Source organism: Bombus huntii, chromosome 7, assembly GCF_024542735.1.
Source record: "Bombus huntii isolate Logan2020A chromosome 7, iyBomHunt1.1, whole genome shotgun sequence".
NCBI classification, from domain to species: Eukaryota; Metazoa; Arthropoda; class Insecta; order Hymenoptera; family Apidae; genus Bombus; species Bombus huntii.
Genome location: NC_066244.1, coordinates 16,974,135 through 16,990,428, shown reverse-complemented (window position 1 = coordinate 16,990,428; position 16,294 = coordinate 16,974,135). Strand labels below are relative to the sequence as shown.

Sequence of the window (16,294 nt, the reverse complement as noted above, 5' to 3'; positions counted from 1 at the left end):
CGTTATACCATATTACGTAATACGTTCTAACGTTATACCATATAACGTAATACGTTATAACGTTATACCATATAACGTAATACGTTATAACGTTATATCATATAACGTAATACGTTATAACGTTATACCATATAACGTAATACGTTATAGCTTTATACCATATGACGTTATACCATATAACGTAATACGTTATATCGTTATACCATATAACGTAATACGTTATAACGTTATACCATATGACGTTATACCATATGTCGTAAACCTTATAACGTTATACCTTATAACGTTATACCATATAACGTAATACGTTCTAACGTTATACCATATGACGTTATACCATATACCGTTATAGGTTATAACGTTATAACATATCACGTTATACCATATAACGTAATACGTTATAACGTTACACCATATAACGTAATGCGTTATAACTTTATACCATATGACATTACACCATATAACGTAATACGTTATAACGTTATACCATATAACGTAATACGTTATAACGTTATACCATATAACGTAATACGTTATAACGTTATACCATATAACGTAATACGTTATAACGTTATACCATATAACGTAATACGTTATAACTATATACCATATGACGTTATACCATATAACGTAATACGTTATAACGATATACAATATAACGTAATACGTTATAACGTTATATCATATGACGTTATACCATATAAAGTAATACGTTATAACGTTATACCATATAACGTAATACGTTATAACGTTATACCATATAACGTAATACGTTATAACGTTATATCATATGACGTTACACCATATAACGTAATACGTTATAACGTTATACCATATAACGTAATACGTTATAACGTTATACCATATAACGTAATACGTTATACCATATAACGTAATACGTTACAACGTTATACCATATAACGTGATACGTTATAACGTTATAGCATATAACGTAATACGTTATAGCGTTATAGCATATAACGTAATACGTTATAGCGTTATAGCATATAACGTAATACGTTATAACGTTATACCATATAACGAAATACGTTATAACGTTATATCATATAACGTAATGCGTTATAACGTTATACCATATTACCTTATACCATATAACGTTATACCATATAACGTAATACGTTATAACGTTATACCATATGACGTTATACCATATATCGTTATACGTTATAACGTTATACCATATTACGGTATACCATATAACGTAATACGTTATAACTTTATACCATATGACGTTATACCATATAACGTAATACGTTATAACGTTATACCATATAACGTAATACGTTATAACGTTATACCATATAACGTAATACGTTATAACGTTATACCATATAACGTAATACGTTATAACTATATACCATATGACGTTATACCATATAACGTAATACGTTATAACGATATACAATATAACGTAATATGTTATAACGTTATATCATATGACGTTATACCATATAAAGTAATACTTTATAACGTTATACCATATAACGTAATACGTTATAACGTTATACCATATAACGTAATACGTTATAACGTTATACCATATAACGTAATACGTTATAGCGTTATAGCATATAACGTAATACGTTATAACGTTATACCATATAACGTAATACGTTATAACGTTATACCATATAACGTAATACGTTATAACTATATACCATATGACGTTATACCATATAACGTAATACGTTATAACGATATACGATATAACGTAATACGTTATAACGTTATATCATATGACGTTATTCCATATAAAGTAATACGTTATAACGTTATACCATATAACGTAATACGTTATAACGTTATACCATATAACGTAATACGTTATAACGTTATATCATATGACGTTACACCATATAACGTAATACGTTATAACGTTATACCATATAACGTAATACGTTATAACGTTATACCATATAACGTAATACGTTATACCAAATAACGTAATACGTTATAACGTTATACCATATAACGTAATACGTTATAACGTTATAGCATATAACGTAATACGTTATAACGTTATACCATATAACGTAATACGTTATAACGTTATAACATATAACGTAATACGTTATAACGTTATCCCATATAACGTAATACGTTCTAACGTTATACCATATAACGTAATACGTTATAACGTTATACCAGATAACGTAATACGTTATAGCGTTATAGCATATAACGTAATACGTTATAGCGTTATAGCATACAACGTAATACGTTATAGCGTTATACCATATAACGTAATACGTTATAACGTTATACCATATAACGTAATACGTTATAACGTTATACCATATAACGTAATACGTTATAACGTTATATCATATAACGTAATACGTTATAACGTTATATCATATAACGTAATACGTTATAACGTTATACCATATACCGTAATACGTTATAGCGATATACCATATAACGTAATACGTTATAACATTATAGTATATGACGTTACACCATATAACGTAATACGTTATAACGTTATACCATATAACGTAATACGTTATAACGTTATACCATATAACGTAATACGTTATAACGTTATACCATATAACGTAATACGTTATAACGTTATACCATATAACGTAATACGTTATAACGTTATAGCATATAACGTAATACGTTATAACGTTATACCATATAACGTAATACGTTATAACGTTATACCATATAACGTAATACGTTATAACGTTATACCATATTACGGTATACCATATAACGTAATACGTTATAACTTTATACCATATAACGTAATACGTTATAGCTTTATACCATATGACGTTATACCATATAACGTAATACGTTATATCGTTATACCATATAACGTAATACGTTATAACGTTATACCATATGACGTTATACCATATGTCGTAAACCTTATAACGTTATACTTTATAACGTTATACCATATAACGTAATACGTCATAACGTTATAGCATATATCGTAATACGTTATAACGTTATACCATATAACGTAATACGTTATAACGTTATAAGATATAACGTAATACGTAATAACGTTATATCATATAACGTAATACGTTATAACGTTATATCATATAACGTAATACGTTATAACGTTATACCATATAACGTCATACGTTATAACGTTATACCATATAACGTAATACGTTATGACGTTATACCATATAACGTAATACGTTATAACGTTATACCATATAACGTAATACGTTATAACTATATACCATATGACGTTATACCATATAACGTAATACGTTACAACGATATACGATATAACGTAATACGTTATAACGTTATATCATATGACGTTATTCCATATAAAGTAATACGTTATAACGTTATACCATATAACGTAATACGTTATAACGTTATACCATATAACGTAATACGTTATAACGTTATACCATATAACGTAATACGTTATACCAAATAACGTAATACGTTATAACGTTATACCATATAACGTAATACGTTATAACGTTATAGCATATAACGTAATACGTTATAGCGTTATAGCATATAACGTAATACGTTATAACGTTATACCATATAACGTAATACGTTATAACGTTATACCATATAACGTAATACGTTATAACGTTATATCATATAACGTAATACGTTATAACGTTATACCATATTACGGTATACCATATAACGTAATACGTTATAACTTTATACCATATGACGTTATACCATATAACGTAATACGTTATAACGTTATTCCATATAACGTAATACGTTCTAACGTTATACAATATAACGTAATACGTCATAACGTTATACCATATAACGTAATACGTTATAACGTTATACCATATTACGGTATACCATATAACGTAATACGTTATAACGTTATATCATATGACGTTATACCATATAACGTAATACGTTATAACGTTATACCATATAACGTATTACGTTATAACGTTACACCATATAACGTAATACGTTATAACTTTATAGCATATGACGTTACACCATATAACGTAATACGTTATAACGTTATACCATATAACGTATTACGTTATAACGTTACACCATATAACGTAATACGTTATAACTTTATAGCATATGACGTTACACCATATAACGTAATACGTTATAACGTTATACCATATAACTTAATACGTTATAACTTTATATCATATGATGTTATACCATATAACGTAATACGTTATAACGTTATACCATATAACGCAATACGTTATAACGTTATACCATATAACGTAATACGTTATAACGTTATACCATATAACGTAATACGTTATAACGTTACACCATATAACGTAACACGTTATAACGTTATACCATATTACGGTATACCATATAACGTGATACGTTATAACGTTATATCATATGACGTTATACCATATAACGTAATACGTTATAACGTTATACCATGTAACGTAATACGTTATAACGTTACACCATATAACGTAATACGTTATAACTTTATACCATATGACGTTATACCATATAACGTAATAAGTTATAACGTTATACAATATAACGTAATACGTTATAACGTTATACCATATAACTTAATACGTTATAACTTTATATCATATGATGTTATACCATATAACGTAATACGTTATAACGTTATACCATATAACGTAATACGTAATAACGTTATATCATATAACGTAATACGTTATAACGTTATATCATATAACGTAATACGTTATAACGTTATACCATATAACGTAATACGTTATAACGTTATACCATATAACGTAATACGTTATGACGTTATACCATATAACGTAATACGTTATAACGTTATACCATATAACGTAATACGTTATAACTATATACCATATGACGTTATACCATATAACGTAATACGTTATAACGATATACGATATAACGTAATACGTTATAACGTTATATCATATGACGTTATTCCATATAAAGTAATACGTTATAACGTTATACCATATAACGTAATACGTTATAACGTTATACCATATAACGTAATACGTTATAACATTATATCATATGACGTTACACCATATAACGTAATACGTTATAACGTTATACCATATAACGTAATACGTTATAACGTTATACCATATAACGTAATACGTTATACCAAATAACGTAATACGTTATAACGTTATACCATATAACGTAATACGTTATAACGTTATAGCATATAACGTAATACGTTATAGCGTTATAGCATATAACGTAATACGTTATAACGTTATACCATATAACGTAATACGTTATAACGTTATACCATATAACGTAATACGTTATAACGTTATATCATATAACGTAATACGTTATAACGTTATACCATATTACGGTATACCATATAACGTAATACGTTATAACTTTATACCATATGACGTTATACCATATAACGTAATACGTTATAACGTTATTCCATATAACGTAATACGTTCTAACGTTATACCATATAACGTAATACGTCATAACGTTATACCATATAACGTAATACGTTATAACGTTATACCATATTACGGTATACCATATAACGTAATACGTTATAACGTTATATCATATGACGTTATACCATATAACGTAATACGTTATAACGTTATACCATATAACGTAATACGTTATAACGTTATACCATATAACGGTATACCATATAACGTAATACGTTATAACGTTATACCATATAACGTAATACGTAATAACGTTATATCATATAACGTAATACGTTATAACGTTATATCATATAACGTAATACGTTATAACGTTATACCATATAACGTAATACGTTATAACGTTATACCATATAACGTAATACGTTATGACGTTATACCATATAACGTAATACGTTATAACGTTATACCATATAACGTAATACGTTATAACTATATACCATATGACGTTATACCATATAACGTAATACGTTATAACGATATACGATATAACGTAATACGTTATAACGTTATATCATATGACGTTATTCCATATAAAGTAATACGTTATAACGTTATACCATATAACGTAATACGTTATAACGTTATACCATATAACGTAATACGTTATAACATTATATCATATGACGTTACACCATATAACGTAATACGTTATAACGTTATACCATATAACGTAATACGTTATAACGTTATACCATATAACGTAATACGTTATACCAAATAACGTAATACGTTATAACGTTATACCATATAACGTAATACGTTATAACGTTATAGCATATAACGTAATACGTTATAGCGTTATAGCATATAACGTAATACGTTATAACGTTATACCATATAACGTAATACGTTATAACGTTATATCATATAACGTATTACGTTATAACGTTATATCATATAACGTAATACGTTATAACGTTATACCATATGACGTTATACCATATGTCGTAAACCTTATAACGTTATACCTTATATCGTTATACCATATAACGTAATACGTTATAACGTTATACCATATGACGTTATACCATATACCGTTATACGTTATAACGTTATACCATATCACGTTATACCATATAACGTAATACGTTATAACGTTACACCATATAACGTAATGCGTTATAACTTTATACCATATGACATTACACCATATAACGTAATACGTTATAACGTTATACCATATAACGTAATACGTTATAACGTTATACCATATAACGTAATACGTTATAACGTTATACCATATAACGTAATACGTTATAACGTTATACCATATAACGTAATACGTTGTAACTATATACCATATGACGTTATACCATATAACGTAATACGTTATAACGATATACAATATAACGTAATACGTCATAACGTTATATCATATGACGTTATACCATATAAAGTAATACGTTATAACGTTATACCATATAACGTAATACGTTATAACGTTATACCATATAACGTAATACGTTATAACGTTATATCATATGACGTTACACCATATAACGTAATACGTTATAACGTTATACCATATAACGTAATACGTTATAACGTTATACCATATAACGTAATACGTTATACCATATAACGTAATACGTTACAACGTTATACCATATAACGTGATACGTTATAACGTTATAGCATATAACGTAATACGTTATAGCGTTATAGCATATAACGTAATACGTTATAGCGTTATAGCATATAACGTAATACGTTATAACGTTATACCATATAACGTAATACGTTATAACGTTATATCATATAACGTAATGCGTTATAACGTTATACCATATTACCTTATACCATATAACGTTATACCATATAACGTAATACGTTATAACGTTATACCATATGACGTTATACCATATATCGTTATACGTTATAACGTTATACCATATTACGGTATACCATATAACGTAATACGTTATAACTTTGTAGTATCGGGAAGAAGGGCCCAAGAAACGTCGAGCTAACTACAGACAATGTCGCGAGAGCCGAGGCGCTGTCGGCTCCATCGATGCATTACCGGGTCCTTCAGGTAAATAGGTAAATAGTCGAAAGGACCTACGTGACCCTGGCTACGAGCGTCTGTAGAACACGTGTGCGGTGGGCCCAGCAATAGACAATAGAATGCGGCAACGGCCAGAGCGTGAGTCGAAAAGCAGAGAGTGCGAGTCGAGGAGCCGAGTGCGAGCTGAGCGGAGACAGAGGTTGCGAGTGGCGTTGCCGAGAGAGTGTGGATTGCGCTGTTTTCTGTGCGTTTGGCGTGAATAGTTCAGGTTGAACAACAATCGTCTTTTTCTGTCTAATTAACATCTCTATTGTCCACTCGCTTTAAACACATTATATCACGATATTACATATTTTTGGGGGCTCAGCCGGGATTGGACAAGACAGAAAACGAAACGGTTTAACAGAGCTATTCGAGCTAGTTGTGAATTTACCGGTACGCGGTGCGGTAAAAGACGATATCGTTGACGGTTTAAGTTCGTGTAGTGTGAAAAATGGCAAACGTCGGGGACGAGCGATTGTCGGGTGAAGAGGGTTCGACGATGGAGGAGCTGAGGAGTAAGCTCGCGCGAATGAACCTCCCTATATCGGGTGCGAGGTCAGTGCTGATTGCAAGGCTGAATCGGGCGTGTAGGGCTGGACAATCGTGTCCTAAGGGATCGACGGGCGGTGAAGAGCTAACCGGTCAACGAGATCTAGGAAACGTACAGAGAGCTGAGCGTGATTGTAACGAAGATGAAGATGTTGAGAAAATGAATACGAAGGAGTTGAAGGAGCGCCTCGCTAGTTTGGGTTTAAAAACGACGGGAAGAAAAGTAGAATTACGCGCACGGCTACAAGCGGCCATGGATGGTAACGACATATCGTCGGAAGAAGAAAGCGACGACGAAAGTGAGGATGAAGATGACAAGAAAAACGCAAGAGGATACAAGAGAGATACGCGAAGGGTGTATCAGGACCGTGACGAATGTTGTCGAAGGGCATGCGTTGGTTCGACACTGAGTTTTAGAGACGTCGAAGATGCATTAGAGTCGTTTAGTGGCGACAAAGGTGAAAATGTCGAACGATGGTTCGAGTCGTTCGAGGAAGTCGCTGATACGTGCATGTGGTCGGATGGGCAGAAGGCAGTCTACGCCAGGAAGCTGCTGAAGGGATCAGCGAAAATATTCGCGAGCTTCGAGTGTCATGCCAGGACTTGGCATGAGTTGAAGAGGGGGCTAGTGAAAGAATTTTCGAGGAAAGTCAACAGTAGGCAAGTACATCAGAAACTTGAAGAAACGAAAAAGGAGAGTGATGAAGCATGTTTGGCTTACATGTACCGCATGCTCGAAATAGCCAGCCATGTGGACATGGAGGAGGAAGCAAAGGTGGAATACATAGTGGATGGAATAATAGACGGCGAGAACAATAAGGCTGTATTGTACGGCGCTACGTCAATCAAAGAGTTGAGGAAGAGGTTAGTGATGTACGAAGAGCAGAAGAATCGCAGAGCAAAGTCGATTGTGAAGCCGGCTAAAACCCAGAAGAACGGGAAGCCCAGTCAATTTGTAGACGCAATGAAGAAAAGAAGATGCTTCATTTGCGGTAGTGAGGATCATCTAAGTGTTAAGTGTCCTGAGAGGGGAGAAGGTGTTAGGTGTTTCGAGTGCAGCGGATTTGGACATATTGCAGCGAGGTGTACGGCACGACCGAAAGAGACTTGCGTAGTGTCAAGATCCGAAAAAGGGAAGTATGTGAAGGACGTGTCGATAGATGGCTGCAGGTTTGTCTCGTTAGTGGATACAGGTAGTGACTTTACGTTCATACGAGCGGACGAGTATGCGAGGTTAGGATCACCACCTCTGGTTTTGGTTCCGCTGGCAATAGTACCTGGGGCGAGTTTACAAGGGTAATGACGGTCGACGGGTACGACTTTACTGTCACCCTGCATGTTGTCTCGAATAAGGTAATGACAAGACACAGTCTACTCTTAGGTACCGATTTTTTAGACCAGGTAGAGTTGCGAGTCAAACGGGGCGAGGTGACATTTTTACGACTCGACGACCAGACCGACGGTCACGAGGACGCGCCGGATGTACTGAGGGTAAACGCGATAGAACAATCCGACGAGATCGACTTGTCGCATGTACGAGAACCTCATTACCGCGAAGCCATTCGGGATATTATTAAAGAGTATAGGTCGGAGAAGAAGAGAGACGTCGGGATAACCGCGAAAATAGTTCTGAAAAGCGACAAACCGGTAGCGCGAAGACCGCGAAGACTGGCGCCGAGGGGGAACGGGCAGCATGTCGACCAGGTTCAGAAATACCTGAATTCCACCGTAAACAGAAGCACAGGGAAGACTCCTTTCCAGCTACTGGTCGGGGTCGAAATGCAAGTCAGGGAAGAGGCGAAGATTAGAAAGCTGATCGACGAAGAGGGGGCCGCGAGGTTTGAAGAACAACGTCGCGAGCTAAGTGAGGACGCGAAGAAGAAGATCGCCGCAACTCAAGAGGAGAATCGTCGAAGTTACAAGAAAAGAAGAAAGCGTGCGAAGCAGTACCGAAGGAAGGACCCGCACACACCTCGATTTTATGAAACCTTGGGTCCTAAACGCCGAAAGTGACGCATCTGATGACAGCGAGATAGAAGGCAACATCTGAGGGCAGATGTTATTGCAGGATGGCCGAGTGTAGTATCGGGAAGAAGGGCCCAAGAAACGTCGAGCTAACTACAGACAATGTCGCGAGAGCCGAGGCGCTGTCGGCTCCATCGATGCATTACCGGGTCCTTCAGGTAAATAGGTAAATAGTCGAAAGGACCTACGTGACCCTGGCTACGAGCGTCTGTAGAACACGTGTGCGGTGGGCCCAGCAATAGACAATAGAATGCGGCAACGGCCAGAGCGTGAGTCGAAAAGCAGAGAGTGCGAGTCGAGGAGCCGAGTGCGAGCTGAGCGGAGACAGAGGTTGCGAGTGGCGTTGCCGAGAGAGTGTGGATTGCGCTGTTTTCTGTGCGTTTGGCGTGAATAGTTCAGGTTGAACAACAATCGTCTTTTTCTGTCTAATTAACATCTCTATTGTCCACTCGCTTTAAACACATTATATCACGATATTACATATTTTTGGGGGCTCAGCCGGGATTGGACAAGACAGAAAACGAAACGGTTTAACAGAGCTATTCGAGCTAGTTGTGAATTTACCGGTACGCGGTGCGGTAAAAGACGATATCGTTGACGGTTTAAGTTCGTGTAGTGTGAAAAATGGCAAACGTCGGGGACGAGCGATTGTCGGGTGAAGAGGGTTCGACGATGGAGGAGCTGAGGAGTAAGCTCGCGCGAATGAACCTCCCTATATCGGGTGCGAGGTCAGTGCTGATTGCAAGGCTGAATCGGGCGTGTAGGGCTGGACAATCGTGTCCTAAGGGATCGACGGGCGGTGAAGAGCTAACCGGTCAACGAGATCTAGGAAACGTACAGAGAGCTGAGCGTGATTGTAACGAAGATGAAGATGTTGAGAAAATGAATACGAAGGAGTTGAAGGAGCGCCTCGCTAGTTTGGGTTTAAAAACGACGGGAAGAAAAGTAGAATTACGCGCACGGCTACAAGCGGCCATGGATGGTAACGACATATCGTCGGAAGAAGAAAGCGACGACGAAAGTGAGGATGAAGATGACAAGAAAAACGCAAGAGGATACAAGAGAGATACGCGAAGGGTGTATCAGGACCGTGACGAATGTTGTCGAAGGGCATGCGTTGGTTCGACACTGAGTTTTAGAGACGTCGAAGATGCATTAGAGTCGTTTAGTGGCGACAAAGGTGAAAATGTCGAACGATGGTTCGAGTCGTTCGAGGAAGTCGCTGATACGTGCATGTGGTCGGATGGGCAGAAGGCAGTCTACGCCAGGAAGCTGCTGAAGGGATCAGCGAAAATATTCGCGAGCTTCGAGTGTCATGCCAGGACTTGGCATGAGTTGAAGAGGGGGCTAGTGAAAGAATTTTCGAGGAAAGTCAACAGTAGGCAAGTACATCAGAAACTTGAAGAAACGAAAAAGGAGAGTGATGAAGCATGTTTGGCTTACATGTACCGCATGCTCGAAATAGCCAGCCATGTGGACATGGAGGAGGAAGCAAAGGTGGAATACATAGTGGATGGAATAATAGACGGCGAGAACAATAAGGCTGTATTGTACGGCGCTACGTCAATCAAAGAGTTGAGGAAGAGGTTAGTGATGTACGAAGAGCAGAAGAATCGCAGAGCAAAGTCGATTGTGAAGCCGGCTAAAACCCAGAAGAACGGGAAGCCCAGTCAATTTGTAGACGCAATGAAGAAAAGAAGATGCTTCATTTGCGGTAGTGAGGATCATCTAAGTGTTAAGTGTCCTGAGAGGGGAGAAGGTGTTAGGTGTTTCGAGTGCAGCGGATTTGGACATATTGCAGCGAGGTGTACGGCACGACCGAAAGAGACTTGCGTAGTGTCAAGATCCGAAAAAGGGAAGTATGTGAAGGACGTGTCGATAGATGGCTGCAGGTTTGTCTCGTTAGTGGATACAGGTAGTGACTTTACGTTCATACGAGCGGACGAGTATGCGAGGTTAGGATCACCACCTCTGGTTTTGGTTCCGCTGGCAATAGTACCTGGGGCGAGTTTACAAGGGTAATGACGGTCGACGGGTACGACTTTACTGTCACCCTGCATGTTGTCTCGAATAAGGTAATGACAAGACACAGTCTACTCTTAGGTACCGATTTTTTAGACCAGGTAGAGTTGCGAGTCAAACGGGGCGAGGTGACATTTTTACGACTCGACGACCAGACCGACGGTCACGAGGACGCGCCGGATGTACTGAGGGTAAACGCGATAGAACAATCCGACGAGATCGACTTGTCGCATGTACGAGAACCTCATTACCGCGAAGCCATTCGGGATATTATTAAAGAGTATAGGTCGGAGAAGAAGAGAGACGTCGGGATAACCGCGAAAATAGTTCTGAAAAGCGACAAACCGGTAGCGCGAAGACCGCGAAGACTGGCGCCGAGGGGGAACGGGCAGCATGTCGACCAGGTTCAGAAATACCTGAATTCCACCGTAAACAGAAGCACAGGGAAGACTCCTTTCCAGCTACTGGTCGGGGTCGAAATGCAAGTCAGGGAAGAGGCGAAGATTAGAAAGCTGATCGACGAAGAGGGGGCCGCGAGGTTTGAAGAACAACGTCGCGAGCTAAGTGAGGACGCGAAGAAGAAGATCGCCGCAACTCAAGAGGAGAATCGTCGAAGTTACAAGAAAAGAAGAAAGCGTGCGAAGCAGTACCGAAGGAAGGACCCGCACACACCTCGATTTTATGAAACCTTGGGTCCTAAACGCCGAAAGTGACGCATCTGATGACAGCGAGATAGAAGGCAACATCTGAGGGCAGATGTTATTGCAGGATGGCCGAGTGTAGTATCGGGAAGAAGGGCCCAAGAAACGTCGAGCTAACTACAGACAATGTCGCGAGAGCCGAGGCGCTGTCGGCTCCATCGATGCATTACCGGGTCCTTCAGGTAAATAGGTAAATAGTCGAAAGGACCTACGTGACCCTGGCTACGAGCGTCTGTAGAACACGTGTGCGGTGGGCCCAGCAATAGACAATAGAATGCGGCAACGGCCAGAGCGTGAGTCGAAAAGCAGAGAGTGCGAGTCGAGGAGCCGAGTGCGAGCTGAGCGGAGACAGAGGTTGCGAGTGGCGTTGCCGAGAGAGTGTGGATTGCGCTGTTTTCTGTGCGTTTGGCGTGAATAGTTCAGGTTGAACAACAATCGTCTTTTTCTGTCTAATTAACATCTCTATTGTCCACTCGCTTTAAACACATTATATCACGATATTACATATTTTTGGGGGCTCAGCCGGGATTGGACAAGACAGAAAACGAAACGGTTTAACAGAGCTATTCGAGCTAGTTGTGAATTTACCGGTACGCGGTGCGGTAAAAGACGATATCGTTGACGGTTTAAGTTCGTGTAGTGTGAAAAATGGCAAACGTCGGGGACGAGCGATTGTCGGGTGAAGAGGGTTCGACGATGGAGGAGCTGAGGAGTAAGCTCGCGCGAATGAACCTCCCTATATCGGGTGCGAGGTCAGTGCTGATTGCAAGGCTGAATCGGGCGTGTAGGGCTGGACAATCGTGTCCTAAGGGATCGACGGGCGGTGAAGAGCTAACCGGTCAACGAGATCTAGGAAACGTACAGAGAGCTGAGCGTGATTGTAACGAAGATGAAGATGTTGAGAAAATGAATACGAAGGAGTTGAAGGAGCGCCTCGCTAGTTTGGGTTTAAAAACGACGGGAAGAAAAGTAGAATTACGCGCACGGCTACAAGCGGCCATGGATGGTAACGACATATCGTCGGAAGAAGAAAGCGACGACGAAAGTGAGGATGAAGATGACAAGAAAAACGCAAGAGGATACAAGAGAGATACGCGAAGGGTGTATCAGGACCGTGACGAATGTTGTCGAAGGGCATGCGTTGGTTCGACACTGAGTTTTAGAGACGTCGAAGATGCATTAGAGTCGTTTAGTGGCGACAAAGGTGAAAATGTCGAACGATGGTTCGAGTCGTTCGAGGAAGTCGCTGATACGTGCATGTGGTCGGATGGGCAGAAGGCAGTCTACGCCAGGAAGCTGCTGAAGGGATCAGCGAAAATATTCGCGAGCTTCGAGTGTCATGCCAGGACTTGGCATGAGTTGAAGAGGGGGCTAGTGAAAGAATTTTCGAGGAAAGTCAACAGTAGGCAAGTACATCAGAAACTTGAAGAAACGAAAAAGGAGAGTGATGAAGCATGTTTGGCTTACATGTACCGCATGCTCGAAATAGCCAGCCATGTGGACATGGAGGAGGAAGCAAAGGTGGAATACATAGTGGATGGAATAATAGACGGCGAGAACAATAAGGCTGTATTGTACGGCGCTACGTCAATCAAAGAGTTGAGGAAGAGGTTAGTGATGTACGAAGAGCAGAAGAATCGCAGAGCAAAGTCGATTGTGAAGCCGGCTAAAACCCAGAAGAACGGGAAGCCCAGTCAATTTGTAGACGCAATGAAGAAAAGAAGATGCTCCATTTGCGGTAGTGAGGATCATCTAAGGGTTAAGTGCCCGGAGAAAGGAAAAGGTATGAAGTGTTTCAAATGCAACGAGTTTGGACATGTGGCGGCGAATTGCACAGCGCGACAAGTAAAGACTTACGTAATCTCAAGACCGGGGAGGAAGAAGTACGTAAAGGACGTGTCGATAGATGGCTGCAGGTTCGTCTCGTTAGTGGATACAGGTAGTGACCTTACGTTCATACGAGCGGATGAGTATGCGAGGTTAGGTTCACCACCTCTGGGAAACTGCAAACTTAGGTTTGATGGTTTTGGGTCCGCTGGCAATAGTACCTGGGGCGAGTTTACAAGGGTAATGACGGTCGACGGGTACGACTTTACTGTCACCCTGCATGTTGTCTCGAATAAGGTAATGACAAGACACAGTCTACTCTTAGGTACCGATTTTTTAGACCAGGTAGAGTTGCGAGTCAAACGGGGCGAGGTGACATTTTTACGACTCGACGACCAGACCGACGGTCACGAGGACGCGCCGGATGTACTGAGGGTAAACGCGATAGAACAATCCGACGAGATCGACTTGTCGCATGTACGAGAACCTCATTACCGCGAAGCCATTCGGGATATTATTAAAGAGTATAGGTCGGAGAAGAAGAGAGACGTCGGGATAACCGCGAAAATAGTTCTGAAAAGCGACAAACCGGTAGCGCGAAGACCGCGAAGACTGGCGCCGAGGGGGAACGGGCAGCATGTCGACCAGGTTCAGAAATACCTGAATTCCACCGTAAACAGAAGCACAGGGAAGACTCCTTTCCAGCTACTGGTCGGGGTCGAAATGCAAGTCAGGGAAGAGGCGAAGATTAGAAAGCTGATCGACGAAGAGGGGGCCGCGAGGTTTGAAGAACAACGTCGCGAGCTAAGTGAGGACGCGAAGAAGAAGATCGCCGCAACTCAAGAGGAGAATCGTCGAAGTTACAAGAAAAGAAGAAAGCGTGCGAAGCAGTACCGAAGGAAGGACCCGCACACACCTCGATTTTATGAAACCTTGGGTCCTAAACGCCGAAAGTGACGCATCTGATGACAGCGAGATAGAAGGCAACATCTGAGGGCAGATGTTATTGCAGGATGGCCGAGTGTAGTATCGGGAAGAAGGGCCCAAGAAACGTCGAGCTAACTACAGACAATGTCGCGAGAGCCGAGGCGCTGTCGGCTCCATCGATGCATTACCGGGTCCTTCAGGTAAATAGGTAAATAGTCGAAAGGACCTACGTGACCCTGGCTACGAGCGTCTGTAGAACACGTGTGCGGTGGGCCCAGCAATAGACAATAGAATGCGGCAATGGCCAGAGCGTGAGTCGAAAAGCAGAGAGTGCGAGTCGAGGAGCCGAGTGCGAGCTGAGCGGAGACAGAGGTTGCGAGTGGCGTTGCCGAGAGAGTGTGGATTGCGCTGTTTTCTGTGCGTTTGGCGTGAATAGTTCAGGTTGAACAACAATCGTCTTTTTCTGTCTAATTAACATCTCTATTGTCCACTCTCTTTAAACACATTATATCACGATATTACAACTTTATACCATATGACGTTATACCATATAACGTAATACGTTATAACGTTATACCATATAACGTAATACGTTATAACGTTATACCATATAACGTAATACGTTATAACGTTATACCATATAACGTAATACGTTATAACTATATACCATATGACGTTATACCATATAACGTAATACGTTATAACGATATACAATATAACGTAATATGTTATAACGTTATATCATATGACGTTATACCATA

The 16,294-nt window shown here is 39.2% G+C and overlaps 2 protein-coding genes across 2 annotated transcripts; both read left to right on the top strand.

The window, feature by feature from the left end:
- Positions 1-7,773: 7,773 nt before the first annotated feature.
- Positions 7,774-12,078, top strand: LOC126867398 (kinesin-like protein KIF21B). The gene is made up of 2 exons (XM_050621815.1): positions 7,774-7,915; positions 10,664-12,078. The coding sequence occupies exon 2, from the start codon at positions 10,681-10,683 to the stop codon at positions 12,076-12,078; it is 1,398 nt and encodes a 465-aa protein (XP_050477772.1). The 5' UTR covers positions 7,774-7,915; positions 10,664-10,680.
- Positions 10,518-15,563, top strand: LOC126867397 (uncharacterized). Its single transcript, XM_050621814.1, has 2 exons — positions 10,518-10,662; positions 13,411-15,563. Exon 2 carries the CDS (start codon positions 13,428-13,430, stop codon positions 15,561-15,563), a length of 2,136 nt encoding a protein of 711 aa, XP_050477771.1. The 5' UTR covers positions 10,518-10,662; positions 13,411-13,427.
- The last annotated feature ends 731 nt before the right edge of the window (positions 15,564-16,294 follow it).

Coding starts and splice junctions, on each gene's coding strand:
- LOC126867398 (XM_050621815.1), top strand. CDS start 10,681: ATGGCAAACGTCGGGGACGAGCGATTGTCGGGTGAAGAGGGTTCGACG.
- LOC126867397 (XM_050621814.1), top strand. CDS start 13,428: ATGGCAAACGTCGGGGACGAGCGATTGTCGGGTGAAGAGGGTTCGACG.